Below are 14,750 nucleotides of genomic sequence, written 5' to 3'. Positions count from 1 at the left end.
TATCAAGGATGATGGGACCAGCACTGGCCCAAAAGGACAAGAATCTCAAACATTTGCCTGGGTGCTACTCATGGCAGGGCTAGAGTTCTGTGTGATGGGCAGAGAGAACTCCCCAAGGGTGGATGAGCTGTGGTAGTCAGGTGTTATTGCTGTGATAAAGACCATGACCAAAAGCATCTTGGAGAGGAAAAGGTTTATTTGACTTACGTATCCCAGGTCATCGTCCATAGAGGAATGCCAGGGCAGGGACTCAAGGCAGGAACATGGAGGCAAGGGTTGAAGCAGAGACCAGGAGGAACACAGCTTACTGACTTGCTCCCATGGATTGTTTGTTCAGTTTGTTTATACACCCCAGGACCACCTGCCTAGGGATGGTACACCCACAGCAGGCTGGGCCCTCCCATATCAGTCATTAATCAAGATAACGTTCCACAGGCTTGCCTACAGGTGATCAGATGGAGGTGTTTTCATTTATGGTTCCTCTTCCTGGATAACTTTGGCTTGTGTCAAGTTGACAAAGACCAAGCAGGACAGGAGCATGCACAGCAGCCCTCTGCCACCAAGAACTCAAAGCTGAGCTGGTTATAAATCGGTTCTTCCTCCATAATCTTCTCTCTGTGTCACCAGTTGTGACCTTTGGGCTAGGATCTAGTTCTGGGGATGGGGTTGGCCACCTTGCCCAGAGCAGGTATAGAGCTGGGTCTAAGTCCCAGAAGGGTCTGTTCAGGTTTCTCTATAAGTCAGCCCTAGAAAGTAGTACTGAAGATGGTTGTGCTATGGACCCTACAGATTGTGAAAGGACTCAGCCTCCAGATCCTTCCTGAGACTTAGTGTTAAAAGATTGACTTCTTTATATCAGCTCTGAGACATTCGAGTGAGCTTCAGTTCCCTCATCTGTGAAATGGGGATAATTATCTGCCAGCACAGGGCTAAAGGGGCTCATATAGAGGCCATCCTCTTCCTCCTCTTGGTGTGTATCTACTTCAAAGGAGGTTGTTGTGTACTATCCTGCCTTGGGCTTAGGTCTCATTGCTCAGGTGGATGACTCCCGTGCAGAACTTAAGCAGGGGAGGGCTCTGCTCTGTCAGCTGATTCTGAGGCTGTAGGGAGGGAATGCAGAGCCCTGGTTTTAATAACTTTGAGGTTTTGCAGGCTCACAAGGGGCCTGGGTCTCCAGGTCTGTAGACTGCCCCTCCTGAGAAGTCTCTCGAGATGTTTCCAGAGACACCTCTGATACCCCGTCCACGCTGCTCAGCAAGTCCTCAAAGGAACGCTGCCCACTGCTCCGCACCGCAGCCTCCAGTGCCTTCTGGCGCCGGTAGAAGTGGGAAAACTTGTTGAAGATGATGGTGATGGGGAGTGCCACCACCAAGATGCCACCTAGGATGCAGCCTGAGGCCGCCAGCTTGCCAGCTACAGTCTCCGGCACCACATCCCCATAGCCCACTGTGGTCATGCTCACGGTGCCCCACCACCAGCAGGCAGGGATTGTATCAAAGCCAACGTTTTCTTCTTCAGCTGTGTAGGCCACACCCGAGAATACTGACACACCCACGGCCAGGTACAGCAGTAAGATGCCCACCTCACGGTAGCTGTGCTGAAAGAAAATGTATGAACCCAAGTCAGAGCTATATGGACTTACATTATCGGGAGACGCTGAGGCTTAACTGAGTATAAAAGAATAGCCAACATCAAATGGTAGAACTTATGGCAAGACCCTGACTCTGAACTGTACTCCTCCAACTACACTAAGCAACAAAACTCCCTGTGATTGAACACAGGCCCAGTTTCTGTGCACATGGTGCCAGCTTGGCCACACTAATTGGCATCCTGGTGTTTTTTATGCACTTGCTGAAACAAGAGAACAACGGTTTATGTTTCATAGTGCAAATAATTGGTTTCATGTATGTTTGAATTGCTCTGTAACATTTCTGACAAGTACAAAAATACTGTCTGCCCCACAAAGAAACTGAGAAGAGATGAGTTCCCTAAGCTATTTAAAGAATAAATACACTTGTTTATGGGTGCCTGATTTTCAAACAAAGCAGTTCTGCTCGCCTTGCCCACCCAGGGAGTACTTGGTTGTCATAGTGGGTACAGGCTGGCATGCATGCACACAGGCCAGGGATAAGGCTTAGTATTTCTCTCACAGAACATAAGACACCCTCCTCCTCAATGAAGAATTACCTGTCCTCAAAATCACCAATGCTTAGAACCCTTTTCTACAGCAGGGTCTCTAATTATAACATAGAGAGGAATTATGTAGGGGGTCTGTTTAAAAGCTAAAAGTCAATTAAGTAGGTCTGGGGTAGAGCCAGAGATTCTGCCTTTCTGGCAAGCTTTGAGGAAGCTGTTGATGGTCTGGGACTTCACTTTAGTACCACCCCCCCACACCCCCCTCATGCTATGTTACACCTGTGTCTTGACTCTCACAAAGCTAGGAGCCTCAAGCTCTGATTCTCTGCAAAGTAGAAAGGTTTGGGGAGCATAAGGCTCCTCCCTAGAGTGATTCTGAATTGAAGAGGTCTGGCTAACATAGTTCCCTGTACCTGCTTGGTACCTGAGGGTTCTTCCCAGGTCACACACCAGTGGCTAGTATCCTGGCTGCCCTGCATCATTAGGACATACAAGATGCTGTGTCATCAAGGTTGGGAGGGACTTGTGAGTGCCTTTCTGGGGATCCTTCACAGGGTTGCACAAAAGGCTGGAGCTGGGCATGGCTGGATTGTTCTCTGGGGTCGCCCACTTATTAAGGAGCCTCCCACAAGTCCTGTCACCTCTTAGAACCTCAGTTTCCACATCTGTAGTGACAATACAAGCCCTTCACAAGCTCCTCGGTGCCCTCAGAACAACTTAAAAAAAGAAACAAATAAAAACATGGGTTCAGAGTTCTTGTCCCTCAGTACCTCAGACCTACAAATATCCTCCTTCTGTGTCCCCTCTGCTGACATTCACTCTGTTCCCTTATCAGATTGTGGTCCAAGTTGTTCATGTTGCCTCCTTCCTTGAACCAGGCTAATTTCACCCCCTGAGCAGGGCCAGTGGCCAATAAACTGCAACCAGGCTTATAAAACAGCCTAACCACCCCAGGATCTTCATTTACGGGAAGAAAATTAATTATAGCATCTTCCCGAGGAAGTTGTCCTAAGGACTAATCAATAATGAATGTGAAATTGGCACGGAACACTCATTCTATGCATAGTAAGTGTTAGCTCTAGGTTATTTCTAGGCTAAGAGTGACCTGAGACTACTTGTGCCTTCCAATGATGCTAGAGGAAAGGCTCCAAAAGAGAAGCCAGTTAACATCCTGCTTGGCATATTTGTCCTGTTTTACTTGGTATTTGACAGGTACATCAAAAGCTCTTCCTCCTTTTCCCCTCTCTTTCCTTCTCTCTCCCTCTCTCTCTCTCTCTCTCTCTCTCTCTCTCTCTCTCTCTCTCTCTCTCTCTCTCACACACACACACACACACACACACACACACACACACAATAGTGGTTCACTTTAATTTCTAAAAGATTTATTTAAAATTATGTGTATGCTTGTGGCTATATGCATGTGTCTGGGTGCCCACAGAGTGCTCGAGTCCGTTGGAGCTGCCATCAGAAGTGACTGTCGGCCACCTGATGTGGGTGCTGAAAGCCAAACTTGGGTCCTCTGCAAGGGCAGAATCCACTCTTAACCACTACTGGGTGATGTCTCCAGTCCTGTGGTTCACTCCATTTTATTTTCTGTATTTAATTTTATATATTAATTTTTCTGTATTCTTCTGGGGACATACAGGTAGCACCAAGCCCTTCTTTTATTTATTTACTTACATAGTTTTTGGAGATTTATCTTTATTTGCATGTAGGGGTGTTTTGCCTGCATGTGTATTTGTGCACCACATGTGTGCAGTGCCTGTGGAAGCCAGAAGAGGGCATCAGATGCCCTGGAACTGAAGTTACAGACTGTTGTGAGCTGGAAGCCAAACCTGAAACCTTTGGAAAAGCCAAACCTTTGGAAAAGCACTTAGCGCTCTTAATCAAGTTATCACTCCAGGTCCGGTAACCTTCTTTACAAAGTCATGGGGTTAGATCAGAGTGAATATGAATGTATATCTGGCCTCTTGCCTTATGCCTGGCTCAACGGGTAAACCCGGCCTCAGCCATCCTACCTTGAGTGTGGCACCCAGCGAGCGTAGCCCAGTGGAATGACGTGCCAGCTTGAGCACACGGAAGATGCGCATGAGGCGGAACACTTGCACCACTTTGCCCAGGTCTCCAAGCTCTTCTCCGCTGGCTCCACGCCGGTCACCAAGCGCCGCGCCAGCCAGCAGTGTGAGATAGAAGGGCAACACCGACACAATGTCAATGAGATTGAGCGGGTGGCAGAAGAAGTTGCGCGTGCTAGGAGCCAGCAGCAGGCGCGATGACACCTCAAAGCTGAACCAGGCGATGCAGAAGTACTCCAGGCGGCGCAACACCGGGTCATCGCGCACGTCCTCTGCGCTGCGACCCGCAGCCACTGCGGCCACTGCTGCCGCTGCCTCCCGGGCTTGGTACTCCGGCAAGCTGTGGATGCACATGGCTGCGATGGAGGCAAGCACCACGCCGATGGACACGCAGCTGAAGAGCTTGCTGGGCAGCGAGTAGCCCGGGTTCTCCATGGTGAGCCAGAGGCGGCGGCGCAGGCGACCGCAGCGGGCTGCACCGTAGCGTGCCAGCTCCCTCTGCACGTCGGAGATCTCGTCGGGGCATGGATCCACGCTGCTCGGCGCGTCGCTGTCCTCGTCCCAGGCTCGAGGCCTTGTCACCCGCCGCTCCAAGTAGCGCGCGCGGCAGCACGTGGCCAGTGCATTCTCGCCCAGGCCCCAGTAGTCGGCCTCTTGGCCGAAGGCAAAGACGCACAGCTCGTCCAGCACATGCAGGTGGCCAGTGCGGTAGAAGTGCAGCAAGCCGAGGAAGAAGCCCGGGTGCCGATCGAAGTAGAATTCACGCGCCACAGCGTCGTAATCGTCGCACAGGCGCCGCGCCTGCTCCTCGGACGCCGCCGCCTGTAGGCGACCCAGCCGTGTGCCCGGGAAGCGTGCTAGAGCACGCGCGCTCAGCAGCCGCCGCACTCCTCCCACGTTCACGCGCAGCGCCTCATCTCTTGGCCGCCAGGGCACCCTGGAGCCCGGCCCCGGGGATTCGCTCACCATGGCTCAGGGGTGCTGCCCTGTGGGTTAAAATCCTTGGCTCCATCCACCAGACAGGGTAGGTGTGCTGGAGACCGAAGTGCCAGGCATGCAGTAGGCACCCAGATATCAAATGCCCCCTGGACTCAAGGCAGGCCTGGGTCTGAATATCCTTCACACCCAGACTTGATGAGTTTGACTAAATCACCCATCCTCCCCATGCCCAATCTATTTCCTCCAGGGCACAACAAATGGGGAGGCCTACCTTAAAGGGCTTTAGAAGCGATGGGATGGCGGGATGGCTGGCCTGCCATCGGCTAAGCGCTAGTGTGGGACATCTCTCCTTGTCCTGGACAAGCTTGGGCTTAGGAAACCAGGTGTGTATGGTGGCTCTTCTGAACCTCAGTATCCTCCTCTGTAGATGGGGTTAGTCAGGGCTTACTACCCAGGACTATTAAGAAAGCCAGTTGGGAGACCCTTGATTCTCAGATTGTGTTCCCTGCGGTAAGAGCATCTTCACCACAGGAGTTGGTCAAAGATGCAGCCTCAGTCTGCTCTGATTTTGATGACTCAGAACCTCTGAAGTTGGAGCCTGCACTCTGTATTTTTATATTGTTTTTATTTGTTTGTTTGTTTATTATTTATTTTGAGACAATCTCACTATGCAGCCCACTCAGGCTGATATCAAACCTTTGATTCTTGTGCCCCAGTCTCCTGAGTGTTGGGATTCCAGGCACACACCAGTGCACCTGGCCAGTCTGCTTTTAAGAAGCTTGGAGGGTTATTCTAATACATGGTCAAGTTTGAGAGCTACCGGGATCGACTATGTAATAATATGCCTGTGGTATCCTTCAGACCTGACCTTAAACATTGGTTCTGTATTACCTTAACAGTCACATATTTCCTCATAGCCTTCCCCAAGAATACCCACTTGAAAGGATGGGTAAAATGATTGTGTGGCCTAATTCCTTTTTCAGGCTCACAGAAAGAGTTTTTTAAATTATCCACCTATGTCACTGTCTTCTGGAGTCAGGCAAACCACAATTTAACTTTATCCTTAATGGACCTGACCCTTAACTAAAATGTTTCTTCTCTAGAACTCAGTTTCCTGCAGACTACACAGTACAGACAATAGCACACGTTCCAGAGATAGCCGGGGACGGGGTGGAGGGTGGTGGTGGTCCAGATGGAAACCGTCTGGCTTAGTTGATACTCCAGAAATGCTAGATTCTTCCACTGTCCACTGATCCCTGATCCTCCTGGAACCGAGGGCTGATGGCTCATCCCTGCTCCATGAAACTATGTAATCTCATCTGTGCTGAGCGATCAGTAATGCCTTCTTTCAGGGGATGGGGATGGAGGGCACACCAAGCCCTGGAGCCCAGATGCCTTTCACTAACACTGGGCTTGGCTTTATGGGCAGTGAGATTCCATCATTAGTTGGCTACTGTGCTCTGGGCATTAGCTCTCTTACCTAGAACGGAGAGCGGGGCACTGGATGAACTCTTATGAGAATACATGCAAAATCCCTGGTACACAATGGGTGCTCAGTCAACATCACAATCGTGCCCCTTCTTTTCATCAGATCTGCTTTCAGATTCTGAATTTGCCACTCCCTAGCTGTTGACCTGAGTGGACCCATTGCTTCTCCGAGCTTCTGGTTTGTCCCCTGCTCTGTAGTCTGGACCACACTGGAGAGACTCTGAGGATTAAACAAGATGATGTTTATGGTAGTGTTGTCCCGGGCCCATAATTGGTGCATCACTGGCATCTCCACTGGCTTCGGCATCAAAACATACAGTTTTTATTCTATTCCTCTTCTATCACATGTTAGAAGGGGATTTATCTGGCACTCACCTCCCTGCTGTACGAATTCAGGTAATTAATTCAACAAACATTTCTTGTTAAAGACTCGCAGTCAGTCAGACTGAGTGACTTGCTCAAGACCACACAGATTGTCTGTGGGCCTCTCGGGGGACTGGTTCTGCACTCTTGATACTTTCTCTGCATGCTGGCTGCTTCTCTGAGCTCCTCACACACAGCACACTCAGTATTATCCTGACGCCAACCAAGTTTTCTAAATCCCATTTTGCAGAATGTGCAAGCAAGAACATCTCTGTCACGCTGTCTCTCCTTGGAAGTCTCCGTGAAGGGACTCTAGCACCAGGAATCCCCAGGCCATCTTCACCTCCCACTCTCCCAGCCACGCCCCTCCCCAAGGGAGGCTCCTTACCTGTCCTAGACTCCAGGGAGTCCAGTGTGCCTGTCTCCAAAAGACGCCTCTCGGGCTGTTTTCTGCCCGGGAGGCCCCGCTGCGCCTCACTACAGCGGAGGCCAGGCGGCCCCCTCCTTTCCTGTGTTCCCGTCCCCCGCGGCTGAGGCCGCATCGATCGCCGCCGGGGGAGGGAGGGAGGCCGCGGGCGGCCGGAGGCGCTGGTTTCTATTCTTGCCCGGGATGGATGGGGGCTTAACAGCTGGGAGTATCCTTCAAAGTCAGAGCCTGGAGGGATGGGATGTTAGGGAATGGGGACACCCTTGGAGAAAGATTTTAAGCTCTGGCCCAGGAATGGCAGAAATCACGATTTGCTTAATTTAGTGATTAATATATGCCGGGCACCAGTTCAAGTGCTTAGCCCGGGCATTTTTGACACCAATGTGGCTCTTAAGCTTTTGACTTAATATGTGACGCCCAGTTACTTGCTCAGACTGTGGAGGTCTGAGATGGGAGGCTGAGGAGGTGCTTCATCTTCTTGGATGTATCTGCGAAGGCTCTAGTGCCCTCTTCTCTCCGAGTGAGTTGTGAAGCCAGCAACCCATCCTCTGTCCGGGAGGCTCAGAACTCCCACTCACCTAGAGAACCCTGATTACTTCCTTTCCAGGAGGGCTGGGGAGTGCAACTGTGCTGAACACTTAGCAATGCCCATCCTCCAGCATTTCTTGGGTAGCTGATGTGTGTGCTCCTTCACACATAACAACAGTCACCAAAACTGATTGAGCGCCTCTCTTGGGCCAACACAGCCCATCTGTCATTCAACATGTGAATGTCTCTGTTGGCTGGGTGAGATGTTACTCCTCAGCTGGAGGTGTAAGACTTGAGAAGCACCTGCCTCTCTCTAGGTCATGGGCTGAAGTTTACACCAAGTTTCCAACATATGATGGGAGCCACTTTATGCCCTTTACAGGTTCTGGCCTGGGAATGAGGTTCAGTTGGTAGAGTGCTGTCTGTTGGCCCTGAAGCCCTTGGGGTTGATGTCCAGTACTGCACCACCCTTTACAGCTGTAACCCCAGCAGTCAGGACGCAAAGGTGGGAAGATAGGAAATTCAAGGTCATCCTTGCTTGAATGATGAGTTCTAGGCTAGTTGGGATACTAAGATACTATCTGAGTTTGTTTGCTTGTTTTGTTTCTCATAGCAGCATTAAAAATAAATAAATAAAAAGAGGGTTGAAAAGATGGCTCAGCAGTTAAGAGCACTGGCTGTTCTTCTGGAGGTCCTGAGTTCAATTCCCAGCAGCCACATGGTGGCTCACAATGGTCTATGCCTGTAGTCCCATGGGAGCTGATGCCCTCTTCTGGTGTGTAGACAAAATACCATATACATAAATAAACATCTTTTAAAAAAAGTTGAGTTTTAAAAAAATAATATATTTTATTTAACCCAATATATCCCAAATATAATTTTAACATGATATCAATAAAAGAAATCAATAATGAGATACTTTCTATAATCACTTTTGGGCTAAGTCTTCAAAATGTAGTATACTAGGTTTTTTTTTATTGCAGTGTTACAAATTATTATAATTTCTGTAGCCCCTACCCTACAAATTGGTCATCTCACCGTTTCTGTAATCAGAAGTCTGTGAATGGCATAGCTAGACTCTGTACTCATTATGTGTGTTTAAATGTATGTGCGTGTCTATATGTGTGTCAGTATATGCGTGTGTCTATCTGTTAGTGTATGTGTGTATATGTGTTAGTATATGCTCTTAGTGTATATGTGTTAGTATATGTATGTGTATATGCTGTTAGTGTATATGTGTATATGTGTGTGTGTGTTAGTATGTGTGTGTTAGCATATGTATGTATATATGTATATATGTGTGTTATGAGTGTTAGTATATGTTTATGTGTGTTAGTATAAGTGTGTGCTTGTGTATGTGACTTACTGATTTGCTTTTAGAGTATGGTGATGACATGTCCCTTTTGTGATTAGATTATGTAAGGTTATAACTTCGATGAAACAAGTTACAATGCAGGGCAAGTAAATGGGGGTGACTTCTGGCCACTGCCAGCTGGTGTCTGGTTCCTTCACCCTCACAGAGCTGAAATGCTGCCAGCAAATGCTTGCAAGCAAAGGCTTCTGCAGCTGAGGCTTAGATAAGACTCCCACCAGGCTGAGTGCAGCTTCATTAGGACACTATGACCCAATAAGTGTGCATCGTTTAATCCACTTTACTTATGGTGGCTTGATACTCAGCATTAGATAAGGCCTTCGACACTGGCTGCCTGTGTGACCTTGAACCAAGTGTCTCTTGGCTGTTTCTCTCCTTAAGTGCAAAACGAGAACCGTATCACCATTCTGGATTTCAGAGCAGGTTAGCACATGCTGTGCCATCCCCACGAATATTTTTCCCCACCCTTTGCTTTCAGGCTAAGTTAGCTGCAGGAACAGAAATGGATTCCCAGTGGCTACACAAGAGAAGAGCCTGTCTTTTGCGGTAGGATAAGGCTGACATAGCTGCTCATGAGCAGTGCTGACATCAGGCTCCTTGGGACTCCTTCCTCTACCCTCTGGTGGGGCCCTCTTCCCAGGAGTGGATGATGCTGGTGTTTTATGCACAGCCTCTTGAGGATCCATTGGCCTTGCGTGCACACTGGCTCCTGGAATGCCTTCCCTTTTGACAAGCTTGTCTGTGCCCTTCGTTAAAGCTTTCCCCAGGCTACCAAAGTCTTGCTAGCAAGTGGGGGGCTGCAGTGAGAGCTACACTTGTTTCTGCAGTTGCCCTGTGGGCTTCATCCACTGCCACACCCTCATGAGCCACCTCTTCTCCTGGTCTACTTCTCTATGGCATCCGGCACCTTCCACTCCACCCCCTCCACCCCCTCCCCCACTCCCCCAGGAACACTTCTAACTCAGCCTCACCAAATGAATCTGTTTGCCAAGATTCCTCCTGGGGGAGCCCAACCAAGACAGTTCTCTAGGTTGCAGGTGTAGCTGCCACCTTCCAGGAAGTGTGAAACTCGAAGGGGGAGGGGCAAAAGGCTGACTTTGTCTCATCAGTGGGATAAACAATAGTAGACTAGTTTCTGCTTCTGACTGGTCAATCTTGAGCCACATGGACATCTCTAGCTGGAAGGAAGCCAAGAAGGAAAAAAAGAAAAAAAAACTTTGAAATTTAACTTTTAAAATCAGTATAAGATGTTATTAAAGTACACAAATATACAGTTGTGGCTGAACTAGCATTTCAAGTTTCTACCTCTGTGTTGCCCTGGGCAATATGTAGAACGTCATAAGTGTTCCAGTAGCTGAGTGGTATGGACAATATTTCTTTCTTTCTTTCTTTTTTTAAATTTATTTTTGGTTTTTCGAGACAGGGTTTCTCTGTAGCTTTGGAGGCTGTCCTGGAACTTGCTTTGTAGACCAGGCTGGCCTCAAACTCACAGAGATCCACCTGTCTCTGCCTCCCAAGTGCTGGGATTACAGGCGTGTGCCACCACTGCCCAGTTGGACAATATTTCTAACTGGAGACACTATTGTTGGGAAGGGGAGAAGCATGTCACACTTTTCACTAAAACTTAGGGACTGGGCTTGGACAGCTTCCAGGATAAATTAGGCCAGAATTCCCAAGTCCATCTCTATAGTAGCCTGTGCGGCCTGTGTATATCATGTAGATTCCTCTCTAGGCCTTGATTTTATCCACTGGAGTGTGAGGCCTATAGTAAGTGCTCAGCAAACACAACTGAATGAATAAGGACAGGAACCAGGTGCCTGGCATGCGAGGAGACTTTCCCCAAGGGTAGGGGAGAGAGGCAGTGGGTTTGCAGCAGCAGTTAGGCAGCTGAGGACTGAGGAGACACTGTGTAGACAAGGCTAGTCTCCAAGAAGCAGATTGTGAGTGGGCCAGGAACTGGGCTAGAGGGATTGCATGGCTATAAGCCACAGCCCACAGTGATCTGGCACCTCCTTTCACTCCAGGGACCTCGCTCAGAATCTGGAACCACTAGAGAACCATGGGACCACTGGTCTCCAAATTTTAGCTGGCTTATATGGGAGCTTCCTTCCTGAGCCTCTGAATTTTCATCCTCTTCTCCCTCAAGAATGAAACCCTAGGCAATCAGGATTGAACCAACAGGCCTCTGATGTCCATGATTGAGCCTGTTCACATAACCTTCTTAGAGCTGGGCAAGCCTCATTTTTCCATCTGTGGACACTGTTGTTGAAGTGTCCACCTACTGAAACTACTTAATAAAGATATAAAGAATTGGGACCCAATTGTTCCAGGTTGAATCCTAGCTCTAGAATGTGTGACTCCTTTGGCTTTGTCCAAATAAACCTCTTTGTACCTTAGTTCTCTTTGTATGTGAAACAGAGAAACCCAGCAGGCCTGTGAGGATTCAGAGGGATTGATTGTCCACCTGAATGAAGGGATATGGGGCACGGGGTGGGTACTCTGCAGTGTTTGGCTCTTGTCTGAGTTTGTCATTGTCTAGGGAAGGAAATGCTGTAGTTTAATTCTGACAGCATCACCTCCCATCACCTCCTAACTAAGAGCTGGGACAAGTCATTATCTCAAAGCTACTACTCCCCCATTGTCAAACAGAGTACCAGTATCCACTTTCTCGGGGTGATGGGGTGAATGATGTCATAGTGTTTGTTTGTTTGTTTGTTTGTTTTGTTTTGTTTTTTTTTTATCTTTATCAGAAACAGAATATAATAGCGATTGCCATGATCAAGACAGTTATAGTGGCCAGAATACAATGAAGTTTGCAAGCTATACAGGGTACATGAGATTAACATCTGTCCTGTCAAGCCTTCATGCTGCCTTGACTGCTAAAGGAACATGCTGAGAAACACAAAGCTGCCTGAACACTTCACTGCCTGAGGGAGTGCATCAGTCTTCCAGGAACTGGAAGGCACATTGTACCCCGGGAGCCATGGACTCTAACCTGAAAAACTTGTCATAGTGTTTTAAAGTAGGGAGCCTAGGATGGGCACTTACTCTGGACTAGTTAGCAGTCAGTTTCTAGCAGGCTCTTGCTGTGCCACCAAAAGCCCCCCTAGTCCCTAGATGTCCTACCACAACTATTAAGTTTCCCCTCACAAGTGTGCGGCATGGCTGAGGCAGCTCAGCTTTAGGCTAGTGGCTGCCCAATGAGCTCTTCTTGTGGCCAAGGCTGGAAGTTTCCAGAAGGATGGAGGCTTATGGCTGTTAGTTCTACCAAGTAGGTTCCCAGCTAGGCTTCAGATGACTGGAGTGATGTCTCAGCTTCTCCTTTTGTTCCTGTGACGAAACACTCTGACAGAAGCAGGGAGAGACACAGGGTTTATTTCATCTCACAGTTCAAGATACAGTCCTTCATGGCAGGGAAGCCAAGGCAGCAGATGCTTGAAGCACTTGGTCACATGACGTCTGCATCCAGAAGAGAGCGGTGAGTGCACGCATGCTTTGCTGGGCTCACTCACTTCGTTTTGTCCAGCTCAGGATCCAATTCCTACGGAATGGTCCTACCCACAATCAAGATAGGTCTTCCTATGTCAGTTAGCATATCAAAATAATCCCCCACGGGGATATCCAGAAGCCTGTCTCTCTGGTAATTCTAGATTCTGCTAAGTTGGCAATTTATAAACTAACCATTACAGGTAGGACATACACTGTCCCCTAGGGAATCTGTGGAAGGGAAGGGACATGGTGGACAGAGATTATGAACCTCTGTATTATCTGTGTTAATGGGATGGAAACTGAGGCCCAGAAGGAGGCAGAGAAATATCCAAGATGGCACAGATCCAGTGACTCCAGAGAGCTTTCTTTTTTTTTTTTACAGATGTCACCTTGACCCATGTTGTTAGCAACTGTTACTATGAGTCAACAGTCCAGGCACTGGAATCTAGTGAGAAACACAGCAGCTCACCAGGGCTACACAGCAGGGTCACAAGAACAGGAGCAGGAGAGCCAGCATTCCCACAGAGAAAGGGGCAGGGGCACCTCCTTTTCCCTCCCGACAGTCCTGGGGAGGAAGGACAGTCAGGAATTCAGCTGTCTGGGCCCAAGGAATGGATAGATCCTTGCTGATTCCTCTCAAGAAGCCCCCATTAGGCCCTGACTACAGGCTGGGCTCCAGGGGAATCAAGACAAGTGAGACACAGCCCAACAGCAGAGACAGACCCATTGTACACATGGCATCCCAACCGCTGGAGCACCTTTCCCTGGATGTGGGACAACTGGAATGATCTTAGCGAGCGCTTGGCTACAACATGAAACAGCATCAACCCAGCAGTGTGAGGCTCTCCTTTTGCTCCCAACTCTGCCCAGGGAGCTGACTCAGTCAGAGCTCTGCATCTCTGACATCTCTTTAACCCTTGTTAATCTCCATTTATTAAAACAGAGACAGGCTTTGCCTTGGCCGGTGGCCATATCTATCCAGAATTTAACGATATTATTTAAATCGAGCATAAATTAACTTAAGGGAACTGCTGTTTTCATTACAGTTGGCTTCACAATTCCATTCTGTTTCTGTTTCTTGCAGATCTCACTTACTGTAGTGACCCCCTGCCACACACACACACACCATCCTTTGGAAATGAATTGTTACACCCAAAAGTGAGCCATTTAAATGAAGACATCAAGTAAATCGATGTACAGGGGGTGCTTTACACAACTTAACACGTTACAGTGCGGTTCTGCAGGGATGGTGAAGGTTGTAACAGCGTGTGTTTGGGAAATTCTGCTAGACATACATTTGTGGGGAAGGACTGTTGGAGGTGGGTTCAGGGCTCCGTAGAGAAGGGGCTGCCTGAGCTGGCATTTTAAGTGGAGGAAACAGAATGTACAGGGAGATGTAAAAATGGCTAAGAGGTAGGGTGGGAAGCTCAGCGTGACAGGGAATGGGGGGTGGGGAGCTGGAGTGATGAGATGTGTCTTTAAGGTCTGCTGTGGACCTTGGCACTCAGGAAGAGAAACCAGGAGGCATGAGTTGCAGGGGAAGTGGCAACAGGCCAGTGTCTGTCAGAAGGTTACAACTGCTCTGGAGAGATGACCTGGGTGGCAGGATCCCTGGCCCCACGTCGTGATCTCTTCCTGGTGGGAACTATACTTGAGGTGCAGAGCCACAGATCTTAAGCCAGAATTAGCCTAAAGAAAGGGAAATAAGGGGTTAACCTCTCTTCTGTAACAGCGTTAGATCCTATCAGTCCAACTCATGATGCTAAGTCTGGACTCCCTAGCTTCCCCCAGAAGGGCAAACTGATGTCCAAGGCAGCTCGGGACGTGGTCTCCATGGCACTGCATGCCCAATAAGAGAGCTAAGGGAGCCCATGCACCCTCCTTCTCCAGCTGTGGCCTTGTGCGGGGCCTCACTTCTGAGGGAGGTGTTCTG

At 48.8% G+C, this 14,750-nt stretch overlaps 1 protein-coding gene across 5 annotated transcripts; it reads right to left on the bottom strand.

Moving 5' to 3' along the window:
• Nucleotides 1-398: 398 nt before the first annotated feature.
• Kcns1 (potassium voltage-gated channel modifier subfamily S member 1) lies at nucleotides 399-7,675 on the bottom strand. 5 transcript variants are annotated; one of them, XM_036185053.1, is made up of 5 exons: nucleotides 7,390-7,675; nucleotides 6,631-6,858; nucleotides 5,422-5,571; nucleotides 4,155-5,197; nucleotides 399-1,597 (listed from the first exon to the last, which is right to left on the bottom strand). In XM_036185053.1, the coding sequence occupies exons 4-5, from the start codon at nucleotides 5,178-5,180 to the stop codon at nucleotides 1,130-1,132; spliced, it is 1,494 nt and encodes a 497-aa protein (XP_036040946.1). In that variant the 5' UTR covers nucleotides 5,181-5,197; nucleotides 5,422-5,571; nucleotides 6,631-6,858; nucleotides 7,390-7,675; the 3' UTR covers nucleotides 399-1,129. The 5 variants fall into 5 exon arrangements, with proteins under 5 accessions (XP_036040946.1, XP_036040945.1, XP_036040944.1 ...); XM_036185052.1 differs by lacking the exon at nucleotides 6,631-6,858 and having other exon boundaries at nucleotides 4,155-5,244; XM_036185051.1 differs by lacking the exon at nucleotides 6,631-6,858.
• Nucleotides 7,676-14,750: the final 7,075 nt, after the last annotated feature.

This window comes from Onychomys torridus, chromosome 4 (assembly GCF_903995425.1).
Source record: "Onychomys torridus chromosome 4, mOncTor1.1, whole genome shotgun sequence".
Taxonomy (NCBI): domain Eukaryota; kingdom Metazoa; phylum Chordata; class Mammalia; order Rodentia; family Cricetidae; genus Onychomys; species Onychomys torridus.
Note: the sequence above shows the minus strand (reverse complement) of the source record. Positions and strands in the feature narration are given on the sequence as shown.

Bases quoted from the DNA above. Each gene is read 5' to 3' on its own strand.
- Kcns1 (XM_036185053.1), bottom strand. From the start codon at position 5,180: ATGGTGAGCGAATCCCCGGGGCCGGGCTCCAGGGTGCCCTGGCGGCCA. The intron at 1,598-4,154 runs GTAGGATGGCTG...ATTTTCTTTCAG, and splicing joins CGCTGGGTGCCACACTCAAG to CACAGCTACCGTGAGGTGGG.